The sequence below is a fragment of the Xiphophorus maculatus genome, chromosome 4 (genome assembly GCF_002775205.1).
Source record: "Xiphophorus maculatus strain JP 163 A chromosome 4, X_maculatus-5.0-male, whole genome shotgun sequence".
NCBI classification, from domain to species: domain Eukaryota; kingdom Metazoa; phylum Chordata; class Actinopteri; order Cyprinodontiformes; family Poeciliidae; genus Xiphophorus; species Xiphophorus maculatus.
This window is the reverse complement of record NC_036446.1, coordinates 18,009,404-18,036,097: the sequence shown is the minus strand read 5'-3', so window position 1 is coordinate 18,036,097 and position 26,694 is coordinate 18,009,404. Positions and strand designations below refer to the sequence as shown.

Below are 26,694 nucleotides of genomic sequence, written 5' to 3'. Positions count from 1 at the left end.
ATTTTGCATTGTTTTGAAGTATACGCTGATGTTTTATGCTTATCTTGAGGTTAAACAAAAAACAATGCAAATACTTTGAGAGATTTTATAAAGAGAAACAGCAGTTCCACAAGCCATTTCTTCCATATCAAAATCTACCATGTTTTCTGGTAAGAAGAGCTCTTATTTATCACTACTAAGAATAAATTACACCTGAACCATGGCACATGTTGAACTACAGTTAAAAACAGGAAGAAAGTCAGACTGCAGTGGCGCGACAAAGTCATCTACAATCAATATCATGTTTGTTTTCACCACTAAAGGTTTTAGACCTAAACAGTATTTTGTTCACACCCTGTACAATACCAATGTCAAACTAACCCCACACAAAGAGACAAGAACAACTAAAACCATTTTATAATTTACTTTATCTAGCCATTGACCTTAATTTGTACACAAATGATAAATAACAGCTTCAGCTGAGGATGTGTGTTGTAACAAAATGTTGATTCTGAACTCGACTGAGCTCAGGAAAGTTTAGAACCATTGCATCTAATAAAACTGGATTTTGTAAAATGCATCAAAAGACAGATTATCTAAGTATCAAAGTTCAAAGAAATAGAAAAAAACGTATATGGTAAGCCAAAATTGTTCATTCATATTTAATCTTAATAGTCTTAATTATATCAGAAAAGCTTGTTCGGCTGCTTTTTCTGCCACATAATGATGCCTAAAACTCATAAAAATGTTTTAGAAATGAAAATGAATTGCAAAATAGCAACTGACAACCACTAATACATCTCATTAAGCCATTATCATTTAGTTCAGTGGAATTTACACATTAAAAACCTCACCCAAAGACCCCACAGTGGTGCCTTCCTGTGAACCCTTGACAATTTACAGTAAACATAGCACCCCTGCATCGATGCTAGAGGGTGAAGCGATGGAAATTTACTAGGTGCACATAGCACTGACCTCCATCCACAGACCTGGCTCATCCACAACAGATGAGGATTTGAGCTGGTTCCTATCACCATCACTTGCCTGTACAGATTAGAAACACATTTTTCCGAGCACAAGTTGTAAACGCTTTTTCTTGGTGCATTCCTCATCTGTGGCTATTTAGTTTGCTGGGGGCCTGTTGTGACCACAAAATGCTTTTCGTGCTCAGCTTGATCCACTGTTGTCTACAGATGTGTTTGTAAAAAAAAAGTCATTTTCTTTTTCATGGAGTGGAGAAAATCTGCAAATAATAATGGCTTACATACCAGCTCAAAACAGATCCAAAATGCTAATTGCTAAGTGGGTCTGTTAAACACCATGGTGTATCATCATTAAAGCTTCAAAGAAGGAATTTCAGTCATTTGGCTTTAAACCAAATTTTGTCACAAAACACGTAGCCGGAAAGAACATTTCTAGAAAAGCCTAACCCTTCTTGTACTTTTTGTTTTATTTTCTTCATGTCTATTTAACCTTCACCACAAAATAATCACTAGCATGTTTTGCAAAAACCTAAAATATTCTTAAAAACATAATGCATATCAGAAGCAAATGACATTTAACACAAAATGCTAAAAAGATCAGCCCTGCATTGAGGGGAACTATTCTCAATTTAGCATCACACCAATTTCCAATGGTATGCATCAGCCCCGGATGACATCTGGAAACACTAGACCAATAGATTCAGCTAAACTTGTTGAAGGGTTTCTATATTTAGAGGAAAACCATGACAAGATACTTGAGGGATGATGCTGAGCGAGTGGCGCCATCCTGATTCATCCCTCAAATTCATTGAAGAAAACAAATGAATTCCAACCACATCGCAAAGACATCCAGTGCCCAAAATAACAGCAGAGAGCATTTTTTTAATTCCAAATTTTAAAATGTCCTTGTCACAGTTAGTGTCTGTCTGCTTTGATTGTGGTGCAATACATCACGGTCCATCTCTAAGCAGCGGCACAAAACAAGACACATGCCTAATGGCCACCAACAGACTGAAGTGGCTTGTACTGGAAGATGCCTGCGTGACACTCAACCACCCAGTCACTAAGTGAATATTTGTGGCAGAATAACAGCCTTATTTATTCTGAACTGTCTCATAAATACCACTGTATAAACAATATATAGTAGGTTTTTTTTACCCATGTCTACAGAGTGACACAATCTATAATGTAGCTAACTCTACAACTGTGTCAACATGATCTAAACATGAACGGTATGTTCCCCAAATCATGACAATAAACCACACATCTAACAAGAGTTTCCTTTTTTCCAGACACAGCTGTGAAATTCTGCAAAGCCATATGAACCCCCTGCTGTGTTTTTCCTTTTATGTGCTAAAAATACCAGCAAACATCTATTTTGTTTTTTGCGGGGAAGTTGAAGTGGGTGGGGGCAAGAGGGGGTTGTTGCAAAACCATGGATACCAAAGTTTCCTTAAATTATGGACATAGTGGAAATGTGAATAGTGGGGATTTGAACAAATGGTTGAGTCAAACATGGCATAAATCTCTAATGTTGGGAAAGGACAGCTTGATATTACTGCCCGTCTCTTCAACTTGAAGCAAAACAATATAAGACAACCATAAAAATAATGACAAATTGAGATGAAAGCTTTTTATCAGGCATCCCCCATTTCAATGGTTGCCTCTCATCACATCTACGGTACTTATTTTGTGTGTGTTTCCTTGCTACTATGAAGATTTATGAGTAGATTGCTGCCAAGCAGAAAGAAAGGTGTTGACAGTCTTTAGTGTTGACAAATTTAGCTGCTTTGGTTTACTAACTTTTGGTGTAGCTAGCTAGCATGATGCATCATACATTGTTCTTATCATACTTTAAATTTGATATTTCCTCTCTCCAAACAAATTCACGCACATGCTACACATTGCTGTCAGACCTTACAAATGTGAAACTTGAATACTGATAATCACTTTAAAGCAATAGTAGCATTTTAAACAACCAAAAAAAGCACAAGGAAAAGAATATTCATTCACTGGCCAAGTTGTACAGAGTGTGCAAAAATAGAAACTGTATGGATAATCAATGAACAAAATGTAAAAAAACTTTTGCCCACTTTCATTTTCCTCGCTGAGTCCCAAACCAGTTTGCTAAGTCATTAAGAGCTTATCAGTAGTGCTAAGTTTAAACGAACAAAAACAGATATAAGGAAGGTGCTAATGTCCTGGGCAGTGTGATCCTGTCAACTATGAATGCTTCTCCTGGGACTGACAGTTTTTCCCATCCCTGATAAGAAAATATTTTCTATATCTATTGGATTGTCCATGTAAGGATAACAGACTAACAGACCTCCTGTCAAAGACCCCACGGAGTCTCCAGTCAGATGAGGAGGGGCCAAACTAAAACAGGCAAGTATTTCTGTTCACTGTGTCACTAAAGAAGATGGAAAAATACCAGCTAAGTTGGGTATAAAGTGAAACGTGAATGTGAGTAAACTGTCCTTGGTTAATGAGCATGAGATGAGAAAAAAATCAAATTCAGAAAAACAGTGATGACTGTAACTGTAACATGAAATGCCAAAGTCTACAGCTCAAGCGCCAAAGGACAAATGTATCAAATGTCATTCTTTTACTTTGATTGAAAACACACAGAGAGATGTAGGACTATGGTGTATTCTTAGCCTTTCATGGCCAATAATTTAATATTGAACCTTTCCAAAAAAACAATTAATAACAGAATGCCATTTTCATGCCATTTTCAGTAATTTTGAGTAATTATTAAAGTTGTTAAAACTCACCATCTCCACCCCTTGAGGAAAGGCAGTTCCTTCCCAGTCTGTCTTTGGAAACCGCTGAATGATCTTCCCACATCCTTCTCCTGATCCTGCAGAAACAGACAAATATCTGTCAAACAGGTACAGATGAAAACTACCCAGTTACTGTAAAAAACATCTTTTTTCACAGGGAGAAAAGATGTCACTGCAAAGACGCTTCTGCAAACATTTGTCACATTAATGTAAGTGTTTAGTACTTTAGTATTAGTTGGTGATTATATTTTAATATTTAAAAATTACTCGTCTTTGTTCATATACTTAAGATTTGAGAAGTTAGCGGTTTTGACTTAAAAATGAAGTTATTGTAAAAAGTAACAAAAGTTTTGATGACAAAATAAACAGAAATGTAAACAATTATTTTATTTTTCATTCGATATTGTGACTAATATTTTAATTGTAACTTCTAAGTGGTGTGGTGAGACTTTCTATGGTAGCAGAAAGTCATTTGAGACTCTTAACTTCTATAGAAAGTCTCCCCACATCATATTTTTATTGAATAAAAAATTTGGACAACAAATATCTACAATATAAATAATTTGCATTAATAAAAAACACATAAACAATAATAGTCAGGTTAAATGAAAGTAAGCAGAACTTTATTCCTTCTGCTTTTGCAAAGCTTAGAAGAAAAATCCAGACAAGCCTTGAGTTTTCCGGGTAACTCTTTTTATAGAAGCTGTCCATTGCCTTCTATGATTAATTAAACTACTGTACTTGCAAATTTGATTTCACTTCTCACTTTCAAGGAAGTTTCTTTTCAATTATTTTAAGCTGCAAAAAGGAACTGTGAAAGGCTACAAGTTGTTGAGAACATAACTTAAGAGGGTGTGACTGAGCATATCAAGATGTTTCATATGGAATGTGGACAAGACCAAGACTTGGAACTAATACAAAGCAGATCATGAGTCACAAAACAAAAACAGAAATGAGAAAAAAAAAACACCAACCTCTTCATTCCAAAGCCTTAAAATCACAACTTGAACATTGACCTTTTTATTCCAATTTCTACACCTTGTTACCTTAGGAAGCATTCAAAAAAAATATTAGAAATAATGAGTTCATCTGCTCTGTAAAACACACCACTGCTCAGATCTAGGTAACAAAAACTTTTAAAATGTCCCTGTTTAGTTAGCAACTAAACTGGCAACCAAAACAGGTGTAATAAGCTTCACATTTAGCATCTCAGATTTGGAGGTTTGAACCTTGAAATATTTGCCTCCAAATCAACTCTGTAATCAATTCCCAATGCACATCATATGGCTAGGGCTTGCAAAACTCCTACATCTAAATGACAAATACATAATTCATGTCAACATATCTATTTAGAGGTTGATGTATTACCGCAGCATTCTTATTTAGCAATGTTGAAGGCCAATTTGAAAGGATATTTATCTAATTAGGAGAAAAAATTCAATGACTTCATTTTGATGTTATCTTAAACTTCTCTTCACTCTGTCAGTTTGGAAGCAATTTTTGTTCATTGCAAAAAAAAAAAAAGTCTCCCAAAGAGACACAGACAGAAACTGCATACATGTGGCCGATAAAAGAATTTATTTAACCGAGATGACTTGATCTATAAATACATTTTTGTTTAGGCAAACTATAAATTCTGATTTCAAACCATGAAATCAGAATCACCAGTATAACAGAAAATAAAACAGTCAAATAAAAACAGAGAATACCACATTCAAGGAACATTTGTAGTCTAAAGCCTTTTTATTAGAACCAAATAAAAAAGTCAATCAAATTTGTATTGGAGATGTAACAACAGTTTACATCAGGAAGTGAGAGGGAAACTGTCAAGAAAAATAACATGAGCAGTCTGGCACTAAACTATTTGCAGTGAGCTGCAGTGAGCTTCTTGTGTTAATACTGTGTTCCTATTTGTAGATGCTTTGGACATTAGATGTTCTCTTCCCAAAAAAATTCACCAAAGTTAAATGGTACTTGTCATCATTTAATCATACTGAGCTGATAACCAAGGATGTGTGTCTGCGACCAACACTACGGCCTTGTGTCAGTCAAAAAACTACAGACAGACCTTAAAGGACAGCCAGTGAGAGAACAATCCGTGTGTTGCAAGGAAAAGGGTGCTAATGTAATCATTTGTACAAGGGAATCTCTGTCCTTTGTACTGCTGTGCAAGCCAGAACATATGTCTGAAGCATGATGAAGCATGCCAGTCACCTGAAATGTCTCAACTTCAGCCAGCTCCTTTCTGCTCACTGAAAGAAATTAGCAATGATCTGATCTGAGGTTGAAAAAAATAATATTGGCTAAACACTTGGAAAAACACACATTTCCTATAGCATCTTGTTGTGCTGCACTGCTCACAAATCGGAGACCTAGCATTATGTGAATTCAGATTGATATATTAGAGGCTCACAATATATCAAATAATAATCATTATTGCAAGATTACTGGTTGGATATTGCAATTGCTTAGCCCTTGGACTATTTTGGATAATGTCATCTATCAAGTATTGGGCATTAACCCTAGGAATATCAATAATACAATTGGCCAGTTGGAAAATCTAATATTTCTAACAGCTGTATTTATGTCATTGCAAGATAAACAATTGAAGGTTGCCTATTATTAAAAAAGTTAATGTGTAGGCAAGTTTGGACAAATTCTTGCTTTAAAAATCTACCCATCATGTAATGTTTGCAACATCAGCCTCTTAAGTAAACGTCCATGTGCAACCTTTCTAGGCGTTAGCACTGGTCAAGGTTTTTTAGAAATAAATCAGGACACCATGGTAAGTGTTACATATCCACTGTTGGCACTGGATGCTTGGCCGCTGAAAACGTTTTAGCTCTCATAACTCAAGCCATGATGCAGCAATCTCCCAGCAGATTCCTTATGAAGTCCAAGTGTTACAGTATGAACAGAGATTAGATACAACACAGACGGGAGGCAGAGTCGCCACAACAACCGGAAATTGAGCAGCTACACATCAACAGAATGAAACAAGGTCTGAGGACTGCAGCCATCCGGGACCTCAGGCCTGCTGTCAACGGGTCCTTGAAACCTAGAACTCCACATGGGAGGGCAAATCAATCACTATGAAAGTTAAGGTTTGTGATCCCCTTGGTTTAATAGTAAACATACATTCCTGCGCTCATGCTTTCGGTCAACTCAAATATTTAGATTCACACAGAAACATAAACCTGCAAACAGAAAACATTTCATTTTAATAAGAATCTCAACTAGGCTGGCAAAAGCTAGACAACAAAGCTCAAAGAACGCCTTAACACAGGGTGGCATGAACTGAAGAAAATTCAGCAACTGGGATGCAAAGAATAATTGTAGTTAATACAGGATTACTAAAGAATCCTGGATTCTGAAAGTTTGCAAAAAAATTTCAATTCAAGGTAAAAAAAATAATTATTTTTCAAAAAATAAAAAAATAAACCTTCCTAGCAAATTCAGGAAGGTTTTAATCAGAATCCTTATTATTTAACCCTCCATAATTTTTTTAAAGTTATGTTGCCTTGAAGTGCAATAGAAGACTTTTATAAAAAATATTCTATTTACATATTTGTTAAAATTGTCACAATGTCATGACAGTATAATATAAGTTAATCTGTGGAATAATAAATAATAAATCCAGCTCCTCTGCCTTCTCCCTGTCGTCCTGCAGAAATACACGACGCCCAGTCTGAAACAACCCATCAGAACCAGGAGGAGGGTCTTAGCACTGTCAATCATGCTCATGTATGCACTGCTCACACCCTGCGCTTGCTCTGCTGCACTATAGCTCCATTCCCACAACGGAGCCTGTCGTGAATCATCAAGCTAATTAGCATAGCCACCAATGACGGCAGATAAACAGATTTTCTGCAACAGCATACTTTTTCCTCCATTAGCAAACCTTGTATACGTGCTGTGATAATTTTAACTATTTGAACTGAAAACCTCATTCTGCATATACTCTGGTCATCTTTGTGTGATATTAAATTATGTTTAATTATTTGAAAAATTATTACAATGGCAAAAAAGCTAAAAAAAAACAACAACAAAAAAGCAGAAATCTTAAAGTCACTATTCACTGCACCGTTGGTCTTGTTTTGCTCATCAGATTAGTCAAGTGTAACATGTCCAAATATGACACGGTGATAGCAGGACACCAATCTGTCTGACCATTTCATGTTTTGGCTCTTTACAGCTCCTCTAATTAAAAACATATGGACTGAGTGCTCCCTGTTCTAATTTTCAACCACAGATGAAACTAAATGACAAAATTCCTCACATTCCACAAGCCTGCACTCGTGTATTAAAACAAGCCCCGTTTTCAAACACTACCCCCACGATAACTATAAAGAACCCCCATAAGTGAGGATAATGGAATCCAGACCTGAAAAAGAAGCACGCTAATTTGCACATCCGCCAGCAAAAAACAAAGGGGAATGAAGTGCAAAGAGATAATGATGTTTATTTATTTATTCCTCTTATGGGCAGAAGACACAGAAACAAGAAGAACAAAAGTTGTTGAAGGTCATGACAAATGTTTAAAAGGAAAAAAAAAATCCAGTTTGACAGGATATAGAAGGGCTTGGTACAGTTAAGCAGTGCAAATTAGAAGACAAGAAAACCACATAAATATTCCTGACAATGTTTTTAGCTGTAGGCTATATTTAATATCACATAAAAATTTTTAAAAATCTGATTCTTGTTTCAGAGTCTTAGCATTTATATGAAGACATCTTCAACAGGTGCTTTTTATTGCGCTTCTTATTTTCTGACTTAGACAAAGTTGAAGAATAGAGCTCTACTGACAGAACAAGTCAACACACACATATTTGACTCAGGCTGAATAAAACTAATAATTTATCTCTGAATTGTGTGATGTTACATATTTTCAAGCACAAGTGAAAAACCCACAGAGGAAAAGTTCTTCATCTTTCTTGATTATAGCAGTAAAAGAAAAAAAACTTCAGTTTATCTTCCTGATTTATCTAACAGCTGTTGTGGTTGATTAAATCAGCCAACATCGTCTCTTCACCATACATGGTGAAGAGACCCCCAGTGGACTCTGCCAGTTTACGTAATACAGACGTCAGCCCCTAACCTGATTTTGGCCCGGCTATGCACACAGTTGGACTATGCTGGAACAAATTGATAGATATTGCCTCTCCACGTTTTTTAGATCCCAGAATATTAAGATTGATTGAACATAGAGAGAAAATCCATCAAAAAGGAATCTGTGTAAATTTATTTCTGATACTGATTTAGCAACTTGTTCTGTTGGACTTTCTGGTTCTGAAAGAAACGTGGGTTGATATGAACGCAAGAAAAACTGAAGTGGGTAAATTCTTCAATTTAGCATTAAGAGCAATTGTAAGCATCTGATTCGATGTGGGGAAACCCATTTGGACTCACTTGTAATCAGAAAACCAAACTGATTGTCCACTAAATGATATGCAAAGGATGAAATAGTTTGCATGGAAAATGGTACTGGAGATTAACTAAGTGATGACATCATAAATATCAGGAAGCTTTAAGGCTTTGAATTACAACTGCAGGTCAAATATGTAAAAACCATGACAGAACCGTGAAGTCGTGCCCCGTTCAAACGCATGAGGAAAACCAAAACACATCAGGGTGAGTCTATTCAGATTTCATTCTGGAATAGTTATCAAGATCTAGATATTGTTGCACAGAAAACCCATTGGAACAATAAAAAGGTCAGAGTGACTGGTTGAACAAATGATGCAAAACCTTGGAAAATGCTTCTTTCAGCATCCCGAATGTCATATTCCACTTCTAAAATTATTAGGACTGAAATGTTTCCTGCCATGAACTTTGGATTAATTTGCATTACCACAAACACCATCATGTTCTGGTTATACTGTACCTTATCGACAGATATGACTAAAGTAAAAGAAGTCAGTGGACTTCCCCTTTGTATCAATTTGGCCTAAACAAAGAGGAAGAAACTGCTCCACTGTATTCTGTTTCTTACCAAAAAGCCTGAATCCAAACTACAAAACACAGCGAATAAAGGCAATAACTCTATGATGCATCAATTCTATTTAAATGCTTGAAGTAAAGAAAGTAAAATCAGTATTAAACATATAACCAATTTGCTAAGTAAATATTTTTCTAAAGGGGCCAATGACAATAAATTCTCACCAAAGGGTGGTGACGAGCCTTCTAGTCCACACATGCACAGATACACAGAGAAAGACAAAAAGTATTGAACACACCAACTGAAAATTAATTATTTAGTAGATGAGCCTTTCTTGGAGATGACAACTTCAAGATACTTCATGTATGGAGAATCTAGTGGCCTGCATTGCCCAGGAGTTACTCTAGCCTTTTCTTTCACATCAACACTTTTCAAATTGCAAGGTCTTTGCAGCCCTTTCTTTTAACTCTGAGCTTTAGTTCTGATTATAGTTGATCTATGGATTCAGGTCAGGTGATTGGCTGAACCATTTTAGTCACTTCTCTCTCCCTTTTTTTCTATCACCATTTGAGTTTTCCCAGCTTCGTGTGTGTGATCATCACTTGCTGAAAGGTAAACTCTTCATTTATCTTCATTATCCTGGTTAACAGAAGTAGATTTTAATCAAAAATGTGTCCGTACATTTATCCCTTGTACTTTATTTTAATTTTATGAAGTTTGCAAGTTTCTTATTGTGAAGAAAGTTAAACTCCACGATGTTCACATTTATAACATTACTTTTGATATGGTGTTCATGAGCAGATATGCAGTGCCTCCTGACCTCTAAACATAGGGTGTGCCTGCTAAATCCAGGTCTTTCCAAAGCTCTTCTCAAGGGGTCCTTGGCTCTTTGGCAACTCTTCTGATTTTTAATCCTCTGTCTGAAACCCTGTAGGGAGTTGCTGGTCATGGTCAGGATATGGTGTCATGGTTTTCTTTCCACTTTCAGATTATGCTCCCAACAGTTTTCACTGAAACCTTCCTTGGTAACCAATGCCACCAATGTTTTGCACAACAAGTTATGAAAGTTTTGAGAATGCTAATTGGCTTTGCCAATTATGAGATGTTTCTTATGCAACACGTTGGTAATGAGACACCATTTTACAGACCAGTGTTTCCCAACCCCGGTCCTAGAGGCACACTCCCCAGCAAGTTTTAGATGTTTCCTTGTTTCAACCCACCTGATTTCAATTGATGGCTGATTAACAAGCTTTTGCTGAAGTGCAATGATCTGAATCAGGCCGGTTAAAGCAAGGACACATGCAGTGTGCCTTGAGGAACAGAGTTGGGAAACACTGACACTGGACAAAACCTGCTTATATTAATTTGTGCTACGTGGCAGGATTGTGTTCTAATTCTTGAAAGATTTCAGCTGATGTCATAATTTTCCATGGCTTTTTGCCACTCCTTTATTTCACATGTTATAGCAAACATATATCCCAGATAATGGGGTAGTCTATCCAGTGATGGGGTTTTTTTTTTATCTCAACAACAAAATTTTATTGAAGCACTTGTTTATAGATAGTGTCCAGCAGTTTTAAATGTTAAATTGTTTAAGTGCAAGTGCATGAAGAGCCTGAATGGAGATTACTTTAATAATTAGCTAACACTAGTTGCCCTCTGTAGTTCTTTACAATGTAGTTCTGGCATGTAGCAATGCCAGAATTACAATAATTTTGTAGCATATTTTGCAACCCTAAATTATGGACTTATTTCTTTGTATGTATGTACTGTATGGGTTTTTATTGAGATCTTGGAAGAATTTCATGCTTCATGCAACAGACAAATATGTTTACTAAGAAAAACACTGATTCGCTTGACACTGTGCATATATGACACACCTAAATTGAAATAACGTTTCAGTGAATATTTTAATTCATTATAATGTACCTGTAAATCGAGGTAAAATCAAGAGTGCCACTTGAAAGTAATTTGCAGAACTCCTTGCAGATGCTGAACAAAGGGACAGTATGGTAATCTGAAATTCACATGCATCCAAATCTGCCATTTCAAATGTCTACAAATTTCAAAACTGCCCATATCAATCACTGACCTTTCCATGAATCTGTCAATATGTTAACAGGTATCCATCAACAACAGCTATTTATACAATACATGAACATGGGAAAAGAGAAAATATGACATTTGCAGGGTAAGAAAGGTGTTTAGCCTTGATTCTCCCCTCCAAATCATGACTATAGTATGTTGTTTACTACATTGTTAAATAAATGGATGGTCACTGCAATCTATATCCAACCACATTGGAAAACTGAGAAAAGTGGCTTATAATGTATTGGGGCGACAAGCTGAAATAAGTCTGTAAATTGTCAAAAAGCTAAAAATGTGAATTTTCCTCAGGAGGATTGCACAATTTATTTTTTCAAAAGGTTAAACCCCAACTAATAAGCACTGAGAAAGCCCCACTTTCGTTATGTTTATGTTATTACCAATAAAAGCAAGACAAACTACACAAATTTATTTAAATATATAATACTTCAGTCAGCCAACAATAACACATGGCAGCACTTGATGATCCAATGTCGGAACAATAAAGTCTCCAGCTGTTAGAAGAGCTAACAGTACCCGAGCAATATTTACTTTAAGAGACCGTTTAACAGTTTGAAACTTTATTTAATGTATGATTTTTGGCCCCCTCAGCACAATAACATAGCTTTAAGACATAGTGATTAAAATGATATCAGACGTTGGCGCTTTGCATATTTTCTCAAATCCAAAAGTATTAGCTTATCTCAATGTCGAAAAAATATTTCTTGAAGCAATCACCAAAGGATCATGCAATAAATATCTAATTATTTCATCAGGTCTATGCGATGCAGATAAACTGAGCAGGCAGCAGGACTAAACAGACTATTTATTATGTCAGAATGAAGCCAACAGACTGAGAGTCATACATGATTTAAGCTAATACAAAAGATACGGGTCATACAACTTTGGACCCCCCACCAGAGCAGATCAAAGGGAGCTTGTACTGCAAACAAGTCTGCAGGACCAGACATCATAACAAGCCACAAAAGCAATAATATAATTATGATGTGTCCATAACATTTATTAATTGCATCAATATGAAACAAGTGAGCAAAAGTGGCAGATAAAAACATGAACCATGAACTTTTAGTTTATGTTTAAGTTTCTTTTTAAGCAAAAGCACTTCCCATGTGGGTGTGCCAAGTCAGCCAGCTAGAAAAAAAACACTAACTCTCTTTGAGAAGTTTGAACAGACAGTCAATTCATTCCTCACAGTTCTGAAGGGCGAGATCTTGCATGAACTCACTGTTGGTACGACTATTACAATAATGCTCTGAAAGACACTTACTGATATGCAAACACACTGGGAAGCAACACCACATCCAACACTTTCAAATCGACATCTTAACATGCACCCATCCCATTACACACAGCTGATGGATGTGTTTTTTTTTTATTTGCTTATTTGATATTTAAATTTCATAATATTTTTTGCAAATTTGTGCTGCAGTACATAAGTAAATCCCTAAGTTGAGACCAAAAGATCCCGACAACGAAGTTCCACAGAGCTGAGACTGTCCACAGCATTTGTAAAGTGCATTTAATGAGCAGTTTGAGTCAATAAAACAGTGCTGATTTCCTCCAAATAAACTGTTAGAAAATAAGCTTGTCTGACTTTTTTTACTTGGAAAATTGCAATTTTCAGGAAACAGTTTGCCAGACTATATAAAAAGTTATGCCAGAACAGAAAAACAGCTTCCCGTTGCAAAAGGGAAAAACGCAGAGTACAGTGTGGGTTCTGAAGAGTTTTCCAACATTTCTTGTGGAAACTATTCCAAGTGGGAAGGACACTGCGCCGACTTCACAGTGAACCCACCTCACTGATCATATTCCTCTTTATTATGATCAAGACAGCATTTTATTTCACATATTTGGGGCCTGCCATGCAAAGCAATGGCAGGAACCTATTGCTATTCTCCCAAGAAAAGTTTCTTTATTATTATTATTCTTTATTTTTCATCCGTAACCGTTAATGCGGCTCATACCGCTGCGTGCACACCTACAAAAGAGGTATCAAAACGTGCAGAAAATTCACGCCATTCCAGCTATTACTTTTGGTGGGATTCGGGATTAACATGGCGACATAATTCGCAAAAAACTACGAAAAAAACCCCATTATAACTCAATGGGAAAAATCCTAGAAATACCCTATTTTTGAGGATTTGCTGTGTCGTCACAAATTCACCTAGAAATGCCATTCAAATTTCATTTTGTAGATACGTCTGTGATCTCTTCGAAAGTGAAGACGGCTCGTCGATACCAGTTATGGTTTGTCCACAATTTGCCTCTAAGCGACCCAAAGTTTCTCATTTTTGCTCATATTAGAGTGACAGCCGACCTCGGTTCATATCTGGGCACAACATTTCTTTCTCTCATCACTGTAAATGCTCTGAGTGAGGTACAGATATGAATCTCGGGACTATCGCAGAAGACACATTGAACTGTCATACGCTTAAAACGCTTTTCGAATATGTATTACGGTTCCCGAACAAGAAGGATTTGTTTCCAATGCTTTTTTTCAGTAAAGTGTGTTTGCTCAAACACACTTGTGTGTTTGAGAGCTCACAGCTCAGAGCTCACACCTGCTGAGACCATTATTTGCCATAGCAACGGAACTCAAGAGGCTATTGGCTGCTGGTTAGGACTACGAATACGCATCGTTGTAGTTCTATCTATCCTCAGTTGAAACAGATCAGGACTGAGAACTGGCCTTTACAACTACTTGCTGCTTTGGGCTGTATATAACTGATTTAACTCAGTAACTGTTACACATGGGATTAGTTTTACACTTTAAAATTAAGCATATTGAAAATTTCACAATAAAAGCCCTGAATATTTTTACATGACGTAATTGCTCTTTTTTGGCTTTATTTGACTTTTTCATCCAAAGCACTGTTACACATGGTATTAGTTTGGCCCTTTAAAATGAAGCTTAACAAAAATTTCAAAATAAAAGCCTTGAATATTTTTACATCAGCTACTTGTGTTTTGAGCATTATATAACTATTTTAACCGAAGGACTATTACGCATGGGATTAGTTTGGCCCTTTGAAATGAAGCATCCTGCAAATTTCAAAATAAAAGCCTTGAATATTTTTACATGACGTAATTGCTCTTTTTGGCTTTATTTGACTTTTTCATCCAAAGCACTGTTACACATGGTATTAGTTTGGCCCTTTGAAATGAATATTAACAAAAATTTCAAAATTAAAGCCTTGAATATTTTTACATCATGTAATTGCTCTTTTTGGCTTTATTTGACTTTTTCATCCAAAGCACTGTTACACGTGGTATTAGTTTGGCCCTTTGAAATGAAGCTTAACAAAAGTTTCAAAATAAAAGCCTTGAATATTTTTACATGACGTAATTGCTCTTTTTGGCTTTATTTGACTTTTTCATCCAAAGCACTCTTACACGTGGTATTAGTTCAGAACTTTAAAATGAAGCATACTGAAAATTTCAAAATAAAAGCCTTGAATATTTTACATGAAGTAATTGCTCTTTTTGGCCGTATATGACTTTTTCATCCAAAGCAATGTTACACATGGGATTACTTTGGAACTTTAAAATGGAGAATAATAATTTCAAAATAAAAGCCTTGAATATTTTTACATCAGGTAATTGCTGTTTTTGGCTTTATTTGACGTTTTCATCCAAATCACTGTTACACATGGGATTACTTTGGAACTTTAAAATGGAGAATAATAATAATTTCAAAATAAAAGCCTTGAATATTTTTACATCAGGTAATTGCTTTTTTTGGCCGTATATGACTTTTTCATCCAAAGCAATGTTACACATGGGATTAGTTTGGAACTTTAAAATGGAGAATAATAATTTCAAAATAAAAGCCTTGAATATTTTTACATCAGGTAATTGCTGTTTTTGGCTTTATTTGACGTTTTCATCCAAAGCACTGTTACACATGGGATTAGTTTGGAACTTTAAAATGGAGAATAATAATTTCAAAATAAAAGCCTTGAATATTTTTACATCAGGTAATTGCTGTTTTTGGCTTTATTTGACGTTTTCATCCAAAGCACTGTTACACATGGGATTACTTTGGAACTTTAAAATGGAGAATAATAATAATTTCAAAATAAAAGCCTTGAATATTTTTACATCAGGTAATTGCTGTTTTTGGCTTTATATGACTTTTTCATCCAAAGCACTGTTACACATGGGATTAGTTTGGCCCTTTGAAATGAAGCATACTGAAAATTTCAAAATAAAAGCCTTGAATATTTTTACATCAGCTACTTGTGTTTTGAGCATTATATAACTATTTTAACCCAAGGACTATTACGCATGGGATTAGTTTGGCCCTTTGAAATGAAGTTTAACAAAACTTCCAAAATAAAAGCCTCGACAACATTTTAAATCGTACCGAACGGTGCACGTCCGCCTCGCTTAACGTTCTTGCGGTTCTCCGCGTGCCACTGCTTACGTCGCGGCGTTCTTTGGCGTCGACGCCGATTTGTGGCGCGACGACGCCGGGCCCGAACCCCACGGCCGCGCCTTGGCAGGCCCCGGCTAAATTTCTTCCGAAATTTTCTAGTATTCATTCATTCATTTTTGGGCCACAGAAATATTTCTGGAGATGTACACTGTGGATTTATCTTCATTGCAAAGAGACAAGGAGGAGAACAATATAAATATTAAAATGGGTCTATACTTTTTCTATTACAGCCACACTTGTTTGTAGACTTTTACACCATCTCTTCTGTGTGTGCCTTTATTTTTACTCCCACAACATCTTGTGACAGGTGGCGAGAATCTTCATCACCACAAAAGGTGTGAATCGTTTCCTCTGACTGTGAACAGATTGCAACCTTAAGCCTTATGTGAGAACTGGGTCAGGCCAGTGGAGCAGAAGTCAGGCTGGAACAGCAGACTCAGTGATGAGCCACGTAGGGACTGCTGCTTTAAGTTAACGAGCAAGTTGGCAACAGGCAAACCATCTTTGCAAGTTTGAGCCAAAACAGCAACTACTCTGAGAAAATACACAACAGCAAACACACATATCCTGTAAAGAGCCAGGGAATGCTATTATTCTTCAGGAGGAGATTCAGAACCCTTATCAACTTTGATCTGTGATGACAGAACTTCACTAAGTTGATCTTTAGTTGAGAGTGCAGAGAAGGTGAAAATCAACATCCTTGTCTCTTCTTTAAATTGTCTAAATTTTAATCTAGTTACATTTTTCTAGTAGCACAGGGAACAATCTATCTTTTGAGCACACGCTTATCTAAGTGGATGCTGGGATGCACACAGCCAATGAAAGGTACTGTTTACCTAACGTGTGCAGCATAGCGAGGTGACAGCATTTTCAACGAGGCCAGAGCAGACATGAAGCTGAACAGGTGCCACTGTAAGAAGCTAAGCAAATTAATCCAATGTCTTTACGTTCTGCAGACAACATTTTGTCAATAAACAGCAAAGCTTTAAGCTGTTTTAGAAACAGGCAATTTACTAAATGAGCAGCCCTAACTTGAGAACTGTGCCAAAAGAAAAGAAAAGTTTTAATCCATTTATCTTTGAATGATTCAATGTGTGCTTCCTGTCTTTCGATGAAAGGAATGTGAGGCTGGACTTGAGAAATAACATGTAAGTGTAAGCATGAGGGGCTTCCTGTCCCCCTCCAGCAGAAAGAGTAAAACTTTAGCTTTAGAACTGCTTTTTGTTGCAGCAGTACAGCCAGTATTGATTTATTTCTGTTCACACAAACAGAAATAAATCAATAATCAAGGGAGCATCCAAAAAGTGTTTAATGGGGTGACCAGTTATGGCCCTGGTTAGATTGCTTACTGTCATATCAGCAGCCATTGTCTTACCCTGAGAACAACAGGAGTATACAAGAAAATATATTTAGTGAACTCAGTCTCTCTGGGTAGATGCAAAAGATGCTAAAAATACTGGAATACACAAATTCTCCAAACTGAAAATATTGGAAGAAGATTACAAATAAAAATAATGCATAACTTTTATTTATTTAAGACTGACTAATTTAGGACTAGCAGTGGGAATGTAACTATCAGCAAATCCAAGGCTAACTTAAAGTAAGAATACCGATATTAATTGTTTCCTATTTATTTCCATTACTTTTAGTTAAACAAAACTTTGTTTTATGGAGATCAATCAACTTAAATACCAGTGAATTAATTTAAGATATCTATATAATAAAAAATCACCTTATTGATTCATATGTACACAGGTTATTAGCTCTCAAAATATCCAGATGCCATACATGGAAATAATTTAAATCCTAATTTTTGTGTCTCAAAGAAAAAAAAAAAGACAAAATGTATTTTTGTTTCAAAGCAAAAAGTTATCTCCATATATTCTACTGTAATAAGTGTGCCTTATAATAACATTTTCTACCAAAAGGTGAGGTTTTTATTTTATCTTCTCAAAGAATGGAGAATGTTTGGTAAACTCATTTACTCTCTGCTGAACAATTCATGACAATATCAAAACAGTGTTGAATGTTTTTGTGATGGTGGGACAAAACTTACAACAGGTCTCAATGTAATTTAAGTCAAACATTTAAACATTTAATCAATGCTCCTTCTGGTGACATTTGCTATGACCCACAAGTATTTTGGATGTTCTGCTAATGTACCGCCATGCGTTCTGTTGTTTCTTAAATTAATATTAAAATCATATTATCCTTTCAAGGCTGCCTGGTGTCTCAATGGAGAGGAAAGGGCAGCAAAACCTAAAGGGTTCTTTCCCCCCTCTGCATTCCCCCTTTGTGGCGCCACTGAAAAATGATATACAATAAATGACTGAGGACTGCAGCGGATAAAAATAGATCCAGCATAGCAAACATAGCATTTCGCTAGAAAACTACAAACGGGTTATCAATAATCATGCCCTAGCTTGACTCACTGAACAAATAGATAAAGGAGGAGCCAGACATGAACTTATATGGCCAAATCTTAGCTGCGGTCAGACAGCTTTCCCGTTAACGGGCGCTGGATCACTGGATCAACAGGACAGGATGTGACAGATTTTAAACCCATAGAAAAAGTTTCACTTGATCCGAGTCAAATATCACATCCTTCGCTAAAGAGCAGCCACCCTGCACTGGCTTAACACGCTGTGTGAACCCACTCCCCTCCGTGTGGTTTCTGACATCTGGCCTGCTAATGGGAGAAAAAGAAAGTGTTTCCCAGTCTCGCCTTAGCCATGTGGCTAACGCTATGTAGCATCAACATCATCATACACATAGACACAAGGCCTGGATCAGCGGAGCTCCGCTCGGTCCGCGACCGCAAACAACTTACCGGCTTTCTCCTGGTCGTATCCGACGACAGTGAAATAGTCAGCCAACCTAGCCATGTCTGCTGCTTTTCCAGAGAAATACCAACACAATTCAGCATTTTTCCTCCTTCCAAAGAACAGCCATGTTTGACAGAAGGAGTGTCACTGCGCTTGCGTGCGAGAGTGGGAATACATCCATGGGCGTGGGCCCTTTCAGTTTACAAACACTGTATCCCAATACTGACTGTTTTTATTTATTTAATTTTTAAAATAATAATAATAATAATAATAATAATAATAATAATAATAATAATAATAATAATAATAATAATAATAATAATAATAATAATAATAATAATAATAATAATAATATCCTTTAGGAAACGACATGATTAACGTGCAGTACAACCAAATGCGCAGCAGCCACACGGGAATTGTTATTCTAATCTTGGTGAGCTGTGGGATTTCATTTCCTGCCTGGAACAATCTCGAATTTTCTGGTGGCTTTGAGGGCTTTTCAAGAGCTGATGGAAGAACCAGTTCCAGAATACCGTATTTTAATAATAAGAGGGGAAACACAGAAATTAAGTTCTGCATAAATAGCCTATTAAAAATCCAGTTTTGACATAAATAAATATTAAAAGACTATAGATTAAGACTGTAATGTAAGCAATATAAATAAGTTATCTATCCTTTATAGCATATTGTACTTTGCTTATTGCCTCAAATATTTATTATTTATTAATAAAATAAAAAAAACTGCACACAATAGACTTTTGCTCATGTCTACAGAAAGCAGAAAATGGTCAAATCATAAACAAGTGCACTGTTATATTCATAAAATTGAAAAAAAAAATCATATTCATCTATCACAACCTTTTATGTTTTGCTTTCAATGAAACCTACAAGAAACTGTACAAATCAAAACTAAGATTCTTCAAATTTCAACGAACCATCGACATGATTAATACTGCCACAATAATATGGCAAACCAATCACTGGATTTTTGCTTAAAGTGTACAGAAGAATTGGCAACAACTAAACATAACAATTATTCCACAATGTTTAACATTGTGATATTTATCTACCTTAAGTCCTTTTGTTAGCAGTACATGACTGTCAACAAGACATCGTTGATTAATGTGTTTTTGATTAAATTGTCAAATGACTAATTTCTTTTCTTTGGATAGTTCAAATATGTACATTTAATTTATAAATCTGACAAAGAGAAAGGTGAGCAGAAGGATGGAAGATTTCTTGTAAATGCAAGTATTTTTTCATAATATATAGCCTTTTCCTTATTTAAACACACCAGGAAAATACTTCAATCAAATGTCACATCTTTCCAAACTATGCAGGAACCCTGAGTGCAATTCCAAACCTTACTTAAACAAAGCAAATCAGTCTGTACAGAAGTAATCTCAGGCACAAGCTTTTACATATTTATGTATTTGATTTGTAGGTCTGACCAATTTTTAAAGGTATCTTTCAGTATCTCTAATTTTATTAAAATCATTTAAAAAATATTGCTAACAGCAATCAATCCACATTAGCTATATTATGAAGCAACATGTTCAAAAGTCACTGTTCTCCAACAACACATTTTTTTCTGAACCAAATCATTTAAATTTATTGCAAGTTCTACAAAACTAATGATTCCTTTGCGGAACACTCAGGGAGGAGGATAAACTCTAGAGTGAGAACAAAATATTGGAGAGGAATGAAAACAGGACAACCTGTCACAGGGTAAAGCACGTGGGGATTACTTCATGTATGTGAGACAAATAGACAAACCAGCAACAATAGCAGGAACCCAGCAAGCGATTTCCCTCACTCGCCGTCTGTGTTTGAGTGGCTTTCTAAATTCCTGCACATTACTTTGTTTGCTAAAGCAAAATATAGGCAGTAAAGAATTTGAATTCACGAGAAAACATGGAAAAACCCAGAAGATAACTGGGTTTATCTTGGAAAATTAGATGACAGGTTTACAATAATCATGAATCAGCCTCTTTTTCTTGATGTACCTGCTCATATGCAAACTGAAAGGTGGTACAAAAACTGTCAAACTCAAATTTCACAATTGAAGGGGAAAGATTGCTATATAAGGACTCAAAAGGCAACAGAAGAATTTCGTTGTAATGATTGCACCATCTCTCGTCGTAAACTTTGGTAAGGGGATTACAGATCTGCTGGGACCAGTTAACATTACAAAGTGCTTACAAAACATTTTCTTTTTTGACAACACACATGTTTGCCATTTATGTATTTTTCTAGAGTTTAAAAATATGACACCACCAGCGGAATGGGGTCGCATGAGAATATAAATAAACTCATAAGGATTTCATTATCATACTAGGAAGTGAATAAGGGGTCTTGATATGCCACAGAGGAATGTCAAATGTGGAGCAAAATTTGTTCACAGTTAAAGAAAGTGAAAGCAAAATCAAAACTGAAAGATTTCTCTGCACTATGCCTTGAGGATATTTCTACCCTGGGATTTCTGTACTGTTCAAACCAAACGTTTTGTCCTCTGGGCTTTACAGCATTTCCTAAACTATGTGTGAGATTACACATGTGTTGGCACATGTTTTTTCTGGGTTTTATAGTTTTGTTCATAGCAAAAATCACTGTAATTTCACATTTATGGGCTCCAATTTGTAATTTCCTACATTCTGTGTCACTTTCAAATATGTATCTTTAGTATAAAACACATGTTTTAAGTTTGGTAATGTAGTGGATTAAAAAGAAAGTCATAAGTACTGACCGGATTTATTTTCAGTCATCACCATCTAGATTTTATTTCTCCCTTTATGCAAAAGTGTATTCTAATTGTTTTAACATCATAATACACCGAATATATATATATATATATGTTACCTCACAGGCTGTTATTCAAGCTCAGATTTATAATTGTAAAGTTCCATTAATTTTTTTAAGCCTTCCAAATGGGTCCAAAGTCAATATTTGCCTTGTCCAAACAAATATAGAGTTTATTGTATTTACAGCTGGACATGCTTATTATATTTAATCAGTAACTCAATGCTTGTCTCGGATTCATTGTCGTCTGGGTTTCCAGGCTCACATGGAACTTCACAGTGTCGGGGAGTGCCTTCGAAAACCGAGGATGGGAACATTCCTTAAAGCTATTTTCTTTGTTGCCAGAGAGACTGAGAAGAGCATAAACAAAAAGAATGGGCATATCTGACCATAGAGTTCAAATATAACAATATAAAAGTTTTAATATTTTGGCTATTATTCTTGTAATGCACAGAAAAAAACTGGGACAAACATTTTGCATTCTTATCTGAGTGTTGTGTTTGACTCATTTTTTTTATTATCATTATATAAGAGTGGATAGAAAATTGGGTTATGACTAAGTAAAATAATAAAAACAGGATACAATAGCACCACAAGATTTCTTCACATATTTTCTTTAAAGTTTTGTTAAACATATGATTTTAATTGTCATTCCTACACTTATTCCCCACCCCTTGTTGCTGAACATGAACAACAGCAGAGCAGTTAAGTGCTTTGAATGGGGTGGGGGAGTTGCGGGTGTCTCACCGAGCCCCTCCCACCTGCAGACTGGCAGCTATAAATGCTGCCGGTCTGGTGCATAGAGGCTAATAGCAGAGTGACACAGCTGCCTTACAGAAGCAAAAGCAACCTGGAGAATACCTGTGGAGTATTCTTTCACTGCTGACTTTGGAAGAAGAACTTTCTCGCCTATCTGAATTGAACTACAGGTATGTGCACTTTGCTTTAAAAGAACTCATATTGCTGTGGTTTGTTGTGCTGCCAGCTGATGGCTTTATCCTTGCTCCTTTTTGAGGTCAAGGCACAAGTGTAGAGACAAGAACAGGTTATCTGCCTGGTTATATAAGCAGTTCAGCTCCTAATGTGTGTGGATCTGTGTAGGAATTGCCAGCAGGCTGTCAAGCATCCAACAGTATTAGTACATTACTTATTTTTTTAAATGCTGTAAGTGAAATTGTTATGATTTGCAAGTTTTTCTGGACTTCTGCTGAATCTATTTTAGACTGTGTCCTTCAAATTACTGGCCAGGGGCCCAAAGCGTGGTCACAGATTTGCTTAACCGAGCAAATTCTGACCCTAGCTTAACTTTCTAAATAAATGAATGATATATGCAATTAACTTGGCTTTTGGACTCTTGTGTAAGAAAACAAAATAGTGGTTCTTGGTGGAATTCTTAATGTGGTAGTTATGCATGCAGAAAGGGACAGAATGGAAATTTGTGCAGCTAAATATTATATTCTACCATAACTGTTTAACTTACCAAACTTTTTTCTCTCTCCCTCTCTTGCCACAGGAGCCAAAATGAAAACGATCTTCCACTCCTTCCTCTATTGCTGCCTGCTGGCTTCAGTAGCACACTGTGTGGAACTTGAGGTGAATCCCGAGTTGAAAAAAAGGTGAGTTAACATTAAATCAATTCATGCAGTAATAATAATAATGTTTCAACTCTGTTAAGTCTTTGGCAGACGCTAGCTGCCAAGAATAAGTAATTCCAAGACTAATGGAGTTTCCCCCCCCTCTTCTCTTGCAGACTAAGCATGTGGCTTGGGAGCAGATTGAGACGGGATCTTGAAACCGTCGCAGTACAGAAAACAGCAGAGTCTGAAAACTTTGTCAGACCAGAGGACATCAGGGATACCTTGCTGCCACATTCCAGGTAAGAAATAAATTATCCAATCCTAAAAGTTCAGCCACCTAATCTGATCAGGTTCTTATTCAAAAGTTATAACGTAACAGCATAGATTAATGTCCTGTTTTCCTTCTGTCTCTAGCACTGACATTAAGATCCGAACCAAGAGGTCCGTAGGTTGTACCCTGGGTACCTGCTCGGTGCACGTCCTGGCACATCGTGTACAACAGTTCAAAGACAACAAGCTGAAGACCAGCATCCCTCATGGCACTGACATTAAGATCCGAACCAAGAGGTCCGCAGGTTGTGCTCTGGGTACCTGCTCGGTGCACATCCTGGCACATCGTTTACAACAGACCAAAGACAACAAGCTGAAGATCAGCGCCCCTGCTAGCAAAATAAGCGCTCACGGATACGGCCGGAGGCGCAGATCTATTCCAGAGAGGCAAATCTCCCTAAGGATGGAGGAGGGCAGGTTGAGACCCGTGTGGAGTCTGAACAACTCACAAGTTCACAAGCTTGAAGCTCTACTCAGCAGGACATGAGGAGGACTCTGAAAGAGGACTTGGGAGCAAAATCAAGGGAGCTGGACTCTTCAGCTTGTGTCCCCTTCTGCTTGGCTTTGAAATTCTCCAAATGCCTAAGACTCTTGCCAAGTATACTCCAGCACATTTGTTCCAGACAGGAGGACTGAGTCAGAGTGATTCTGGATGCAGTCGTGGCTCTGGGATGCGGCTCAGTGGACTAGAGTTTGCAAACAACTGGCTTAAAGAAACTGGATGGCATAGTGTGGAGCAAACTACAGGTGCTGTTCTCTGACTGGCAGAGGAAAAGGATGAGTGCAAATACATGTGGGCACATCCTGAAAGAGGGAACCCTCTATTAACATTTTAGAACTTTACACACTTATTCCTCATGGCCTAGACTTTAAAAAGTGCTATTCCCGAAGGACTACATCATGCTCTATAAGACTGCTAAAAATGGCTTGCACTTTTCCTTTTGAACTAAAGCAAAATGAATCATAAAGAAAATATATCATTATCAATATGCCTACAGAGCTTTAATGCTCTCCATTTATATCAAGTTTTGGACACTGTACAAGGGAAAATGCCTTAGATTCTTTGAGCTATGTGCCAATCCATACTGGGTTTAACTATACTTGAAAATGTTTTTGTCTGTAAAAAAAACAACAACAAAAAAAACATGTGCAATCCTATTTTTTTAGTGCAGATATTTGTGTATATAAATGAATTTCTTTATTTAATTATTATATAAAAGTTACATTAAAATACTTATGCATATAAAGCTATTTTTGTACAGAAAGAGAGATATATATATATATATGGGCATTTTAGCTATTTGTCATTATTCCTTTGCAAACTGTGCTAAATTGATGTGTTTTATATGTATGTTATTTTATATTTGTAAATGTATTTTATTTTATTTGTGTCATTCAATAAAACTTTTGCATACAAAATCTAAAACCTTGTTGTGACGTCCTTTATTCTTTAGGACAATCTATTGTCTTGAGGAAAACACAGAACACCTGGTCTCTCTTAAGGTCTTACAGGTTCTCATTAGCGTGCCCCCACCCTTAAACTCTTCCTCTCACAACATTCCCCCATTTCTGACCCCTGCAGCCTCCTGATATCGGCATTAAAAGAAGGCCCGACATGGTGCCGGGCACATTCCGGATAAGTTTCACTCATTTTTGTTGGCTCGTCCCACACCACAGAGCAGCCCTAAAGCCATCAAGGGAAGGCTGAAGATTTAGATCCATCTGCATTCAATGGTGCGTGGATTTGGACACAAGAAGCCTCACATGGGGGGTTCCGGTCTAACATTCCTGGGAGAGCATCACAGAGACGGTGAAACTCACTTTTGCCATAGATCACCTCGCCCTATTGTATGAAGCGAACAAAAGTACAACCTATATCATATGATGCATTAAAGTTTAAATTTACTGACCACTAATTATTGTATGACATAACCTGCAGACTCTGCTGCATGCAGGATAACAAGAGGCATCAGGTAGTTTTTCCTCTTAAATTAAACTTCGATGGCTTTCTATGCAGAAAAAGAACGATGCCAATATTACTGAATAAGATTATCTCTATAAAACCCAGAGAGCTTAAATATCAGCAGATAGACCATCAGTTAAAAGAAATGTCTTAGTGAGGACACAGTTGCAATCATAAATCCTGCTCTGTGATGTAAATGCAATCTCTGTCGCCCTCTAGAGTTACCAGATCAGAAAGTACCTCCACTAAACCTTTAACTGAGGAACAGAAAAAGATGAGAATCAATACTTGAGTGTTCTTGCTGATTTGCACAAAGTTTGCAATTCAACATAAACTGAATTATATTTAAATGCATTGCATCATTGACCATGCAAGTTCATCTTAAATCCAATCTAGTTTTCTCATGCTGAGAAATATGAATAAAAACTTTTTTTCGCTAAAGTATGCAAAACTGGGTTCACTGCATGCATCTTCGTTCCATATAGGGATAAATTTGTTCCATACACTAAAAAGTTCAAATTGAAGTCCATCCCTACTAGCAATCCCCGAAAACATTACAGAATTAAGTAATACAGCAAAGCAGTATAAAAAAGTCCAATTCTTGATACAGAACAAAAAAGTGGTATTATGGTTGTCAAAATGCTATGATTTTTAGTGACGTTATAGGAAAAATACTTCATGAAGTATTGACTCATGAAGCACAAGACCGAAGACTGAGCTAAAAATTTTTATGTTATTTAAAGGTTTTAAAGGCTCAGTCTTTGTTGGAATTTTTTATGACAAAATTATTTAATCTGGCACACAAATCAAATGACTGCTCCAAGTAGAACAACAGCTAAAGTAATAAAACAATTGCGCCATCTAGTGGTCAGCTACTCTGTTTGCAATTTATTTATCTCGAATGACAAACACCCTAATTAGGAAAAACACAGCAGAAAGTAAATGAATTTTTAAAAAAATTACCATCAAAGTT

The 26,694-nt window shown here is 36.4% G+C and overlaps 2 protein-coding genes across 3 annotated transcripts in view; one reads left to right on the top strand and one right to left on the bottom strand.

The window, feature by feature from the left end:
* The window catches only part of sbf2 (SET binding factor 2), a 103,772-nt gene extending 84,569 nt beyond the window's left edge, over positions 1-19,203 (bottom strand). For both annotated transcript variants that reach the window (XM_023332147.1, XM_023332148.1), the window contains exons 1-2: positions 19,058-19,203; positions 3,737-3,822 (exon numbers count right to left, since the gene is read on the bottom strand). In XM_023332147.1, coding sequence (XP_023187915.1) covers positions 3,737-3,822; positions 19,058-19,112 — 141 coding nt within the window. In that variant the 5' untranslated portion in view covers positions 19,113-19,203. The remainder of the gene's footprint in view (positions 1-3,736; positions 3,823-19,057) is intronic.
* A 3,462-nt stretch (positions 19,204-22,665) lies between these two features.
* Positions 22,666-25,177, top strand: adm (adrenomedullin). Its single transcript, XM_023331886.1, has 4 exons — positions 22,666-22,780; positions 23,365-23,467; positions 23,602-23,727; positions 23,843-25,177. The coding sequence occupies exons 2-4, from the start codon at positions 23,373-23,375 to the stop codon at positions 24,243-24,245; spliced, it is 624 nt and encodes a 207-aa protein (XP_023187654.1). The 5' UTR covers positions 22,666-22,780; positions 23,365-23,372; the 3' UTR covers positions 24,246-25,177.
* Positions 25,178-26,694: the final 1,517 nt, after the last annotated feature.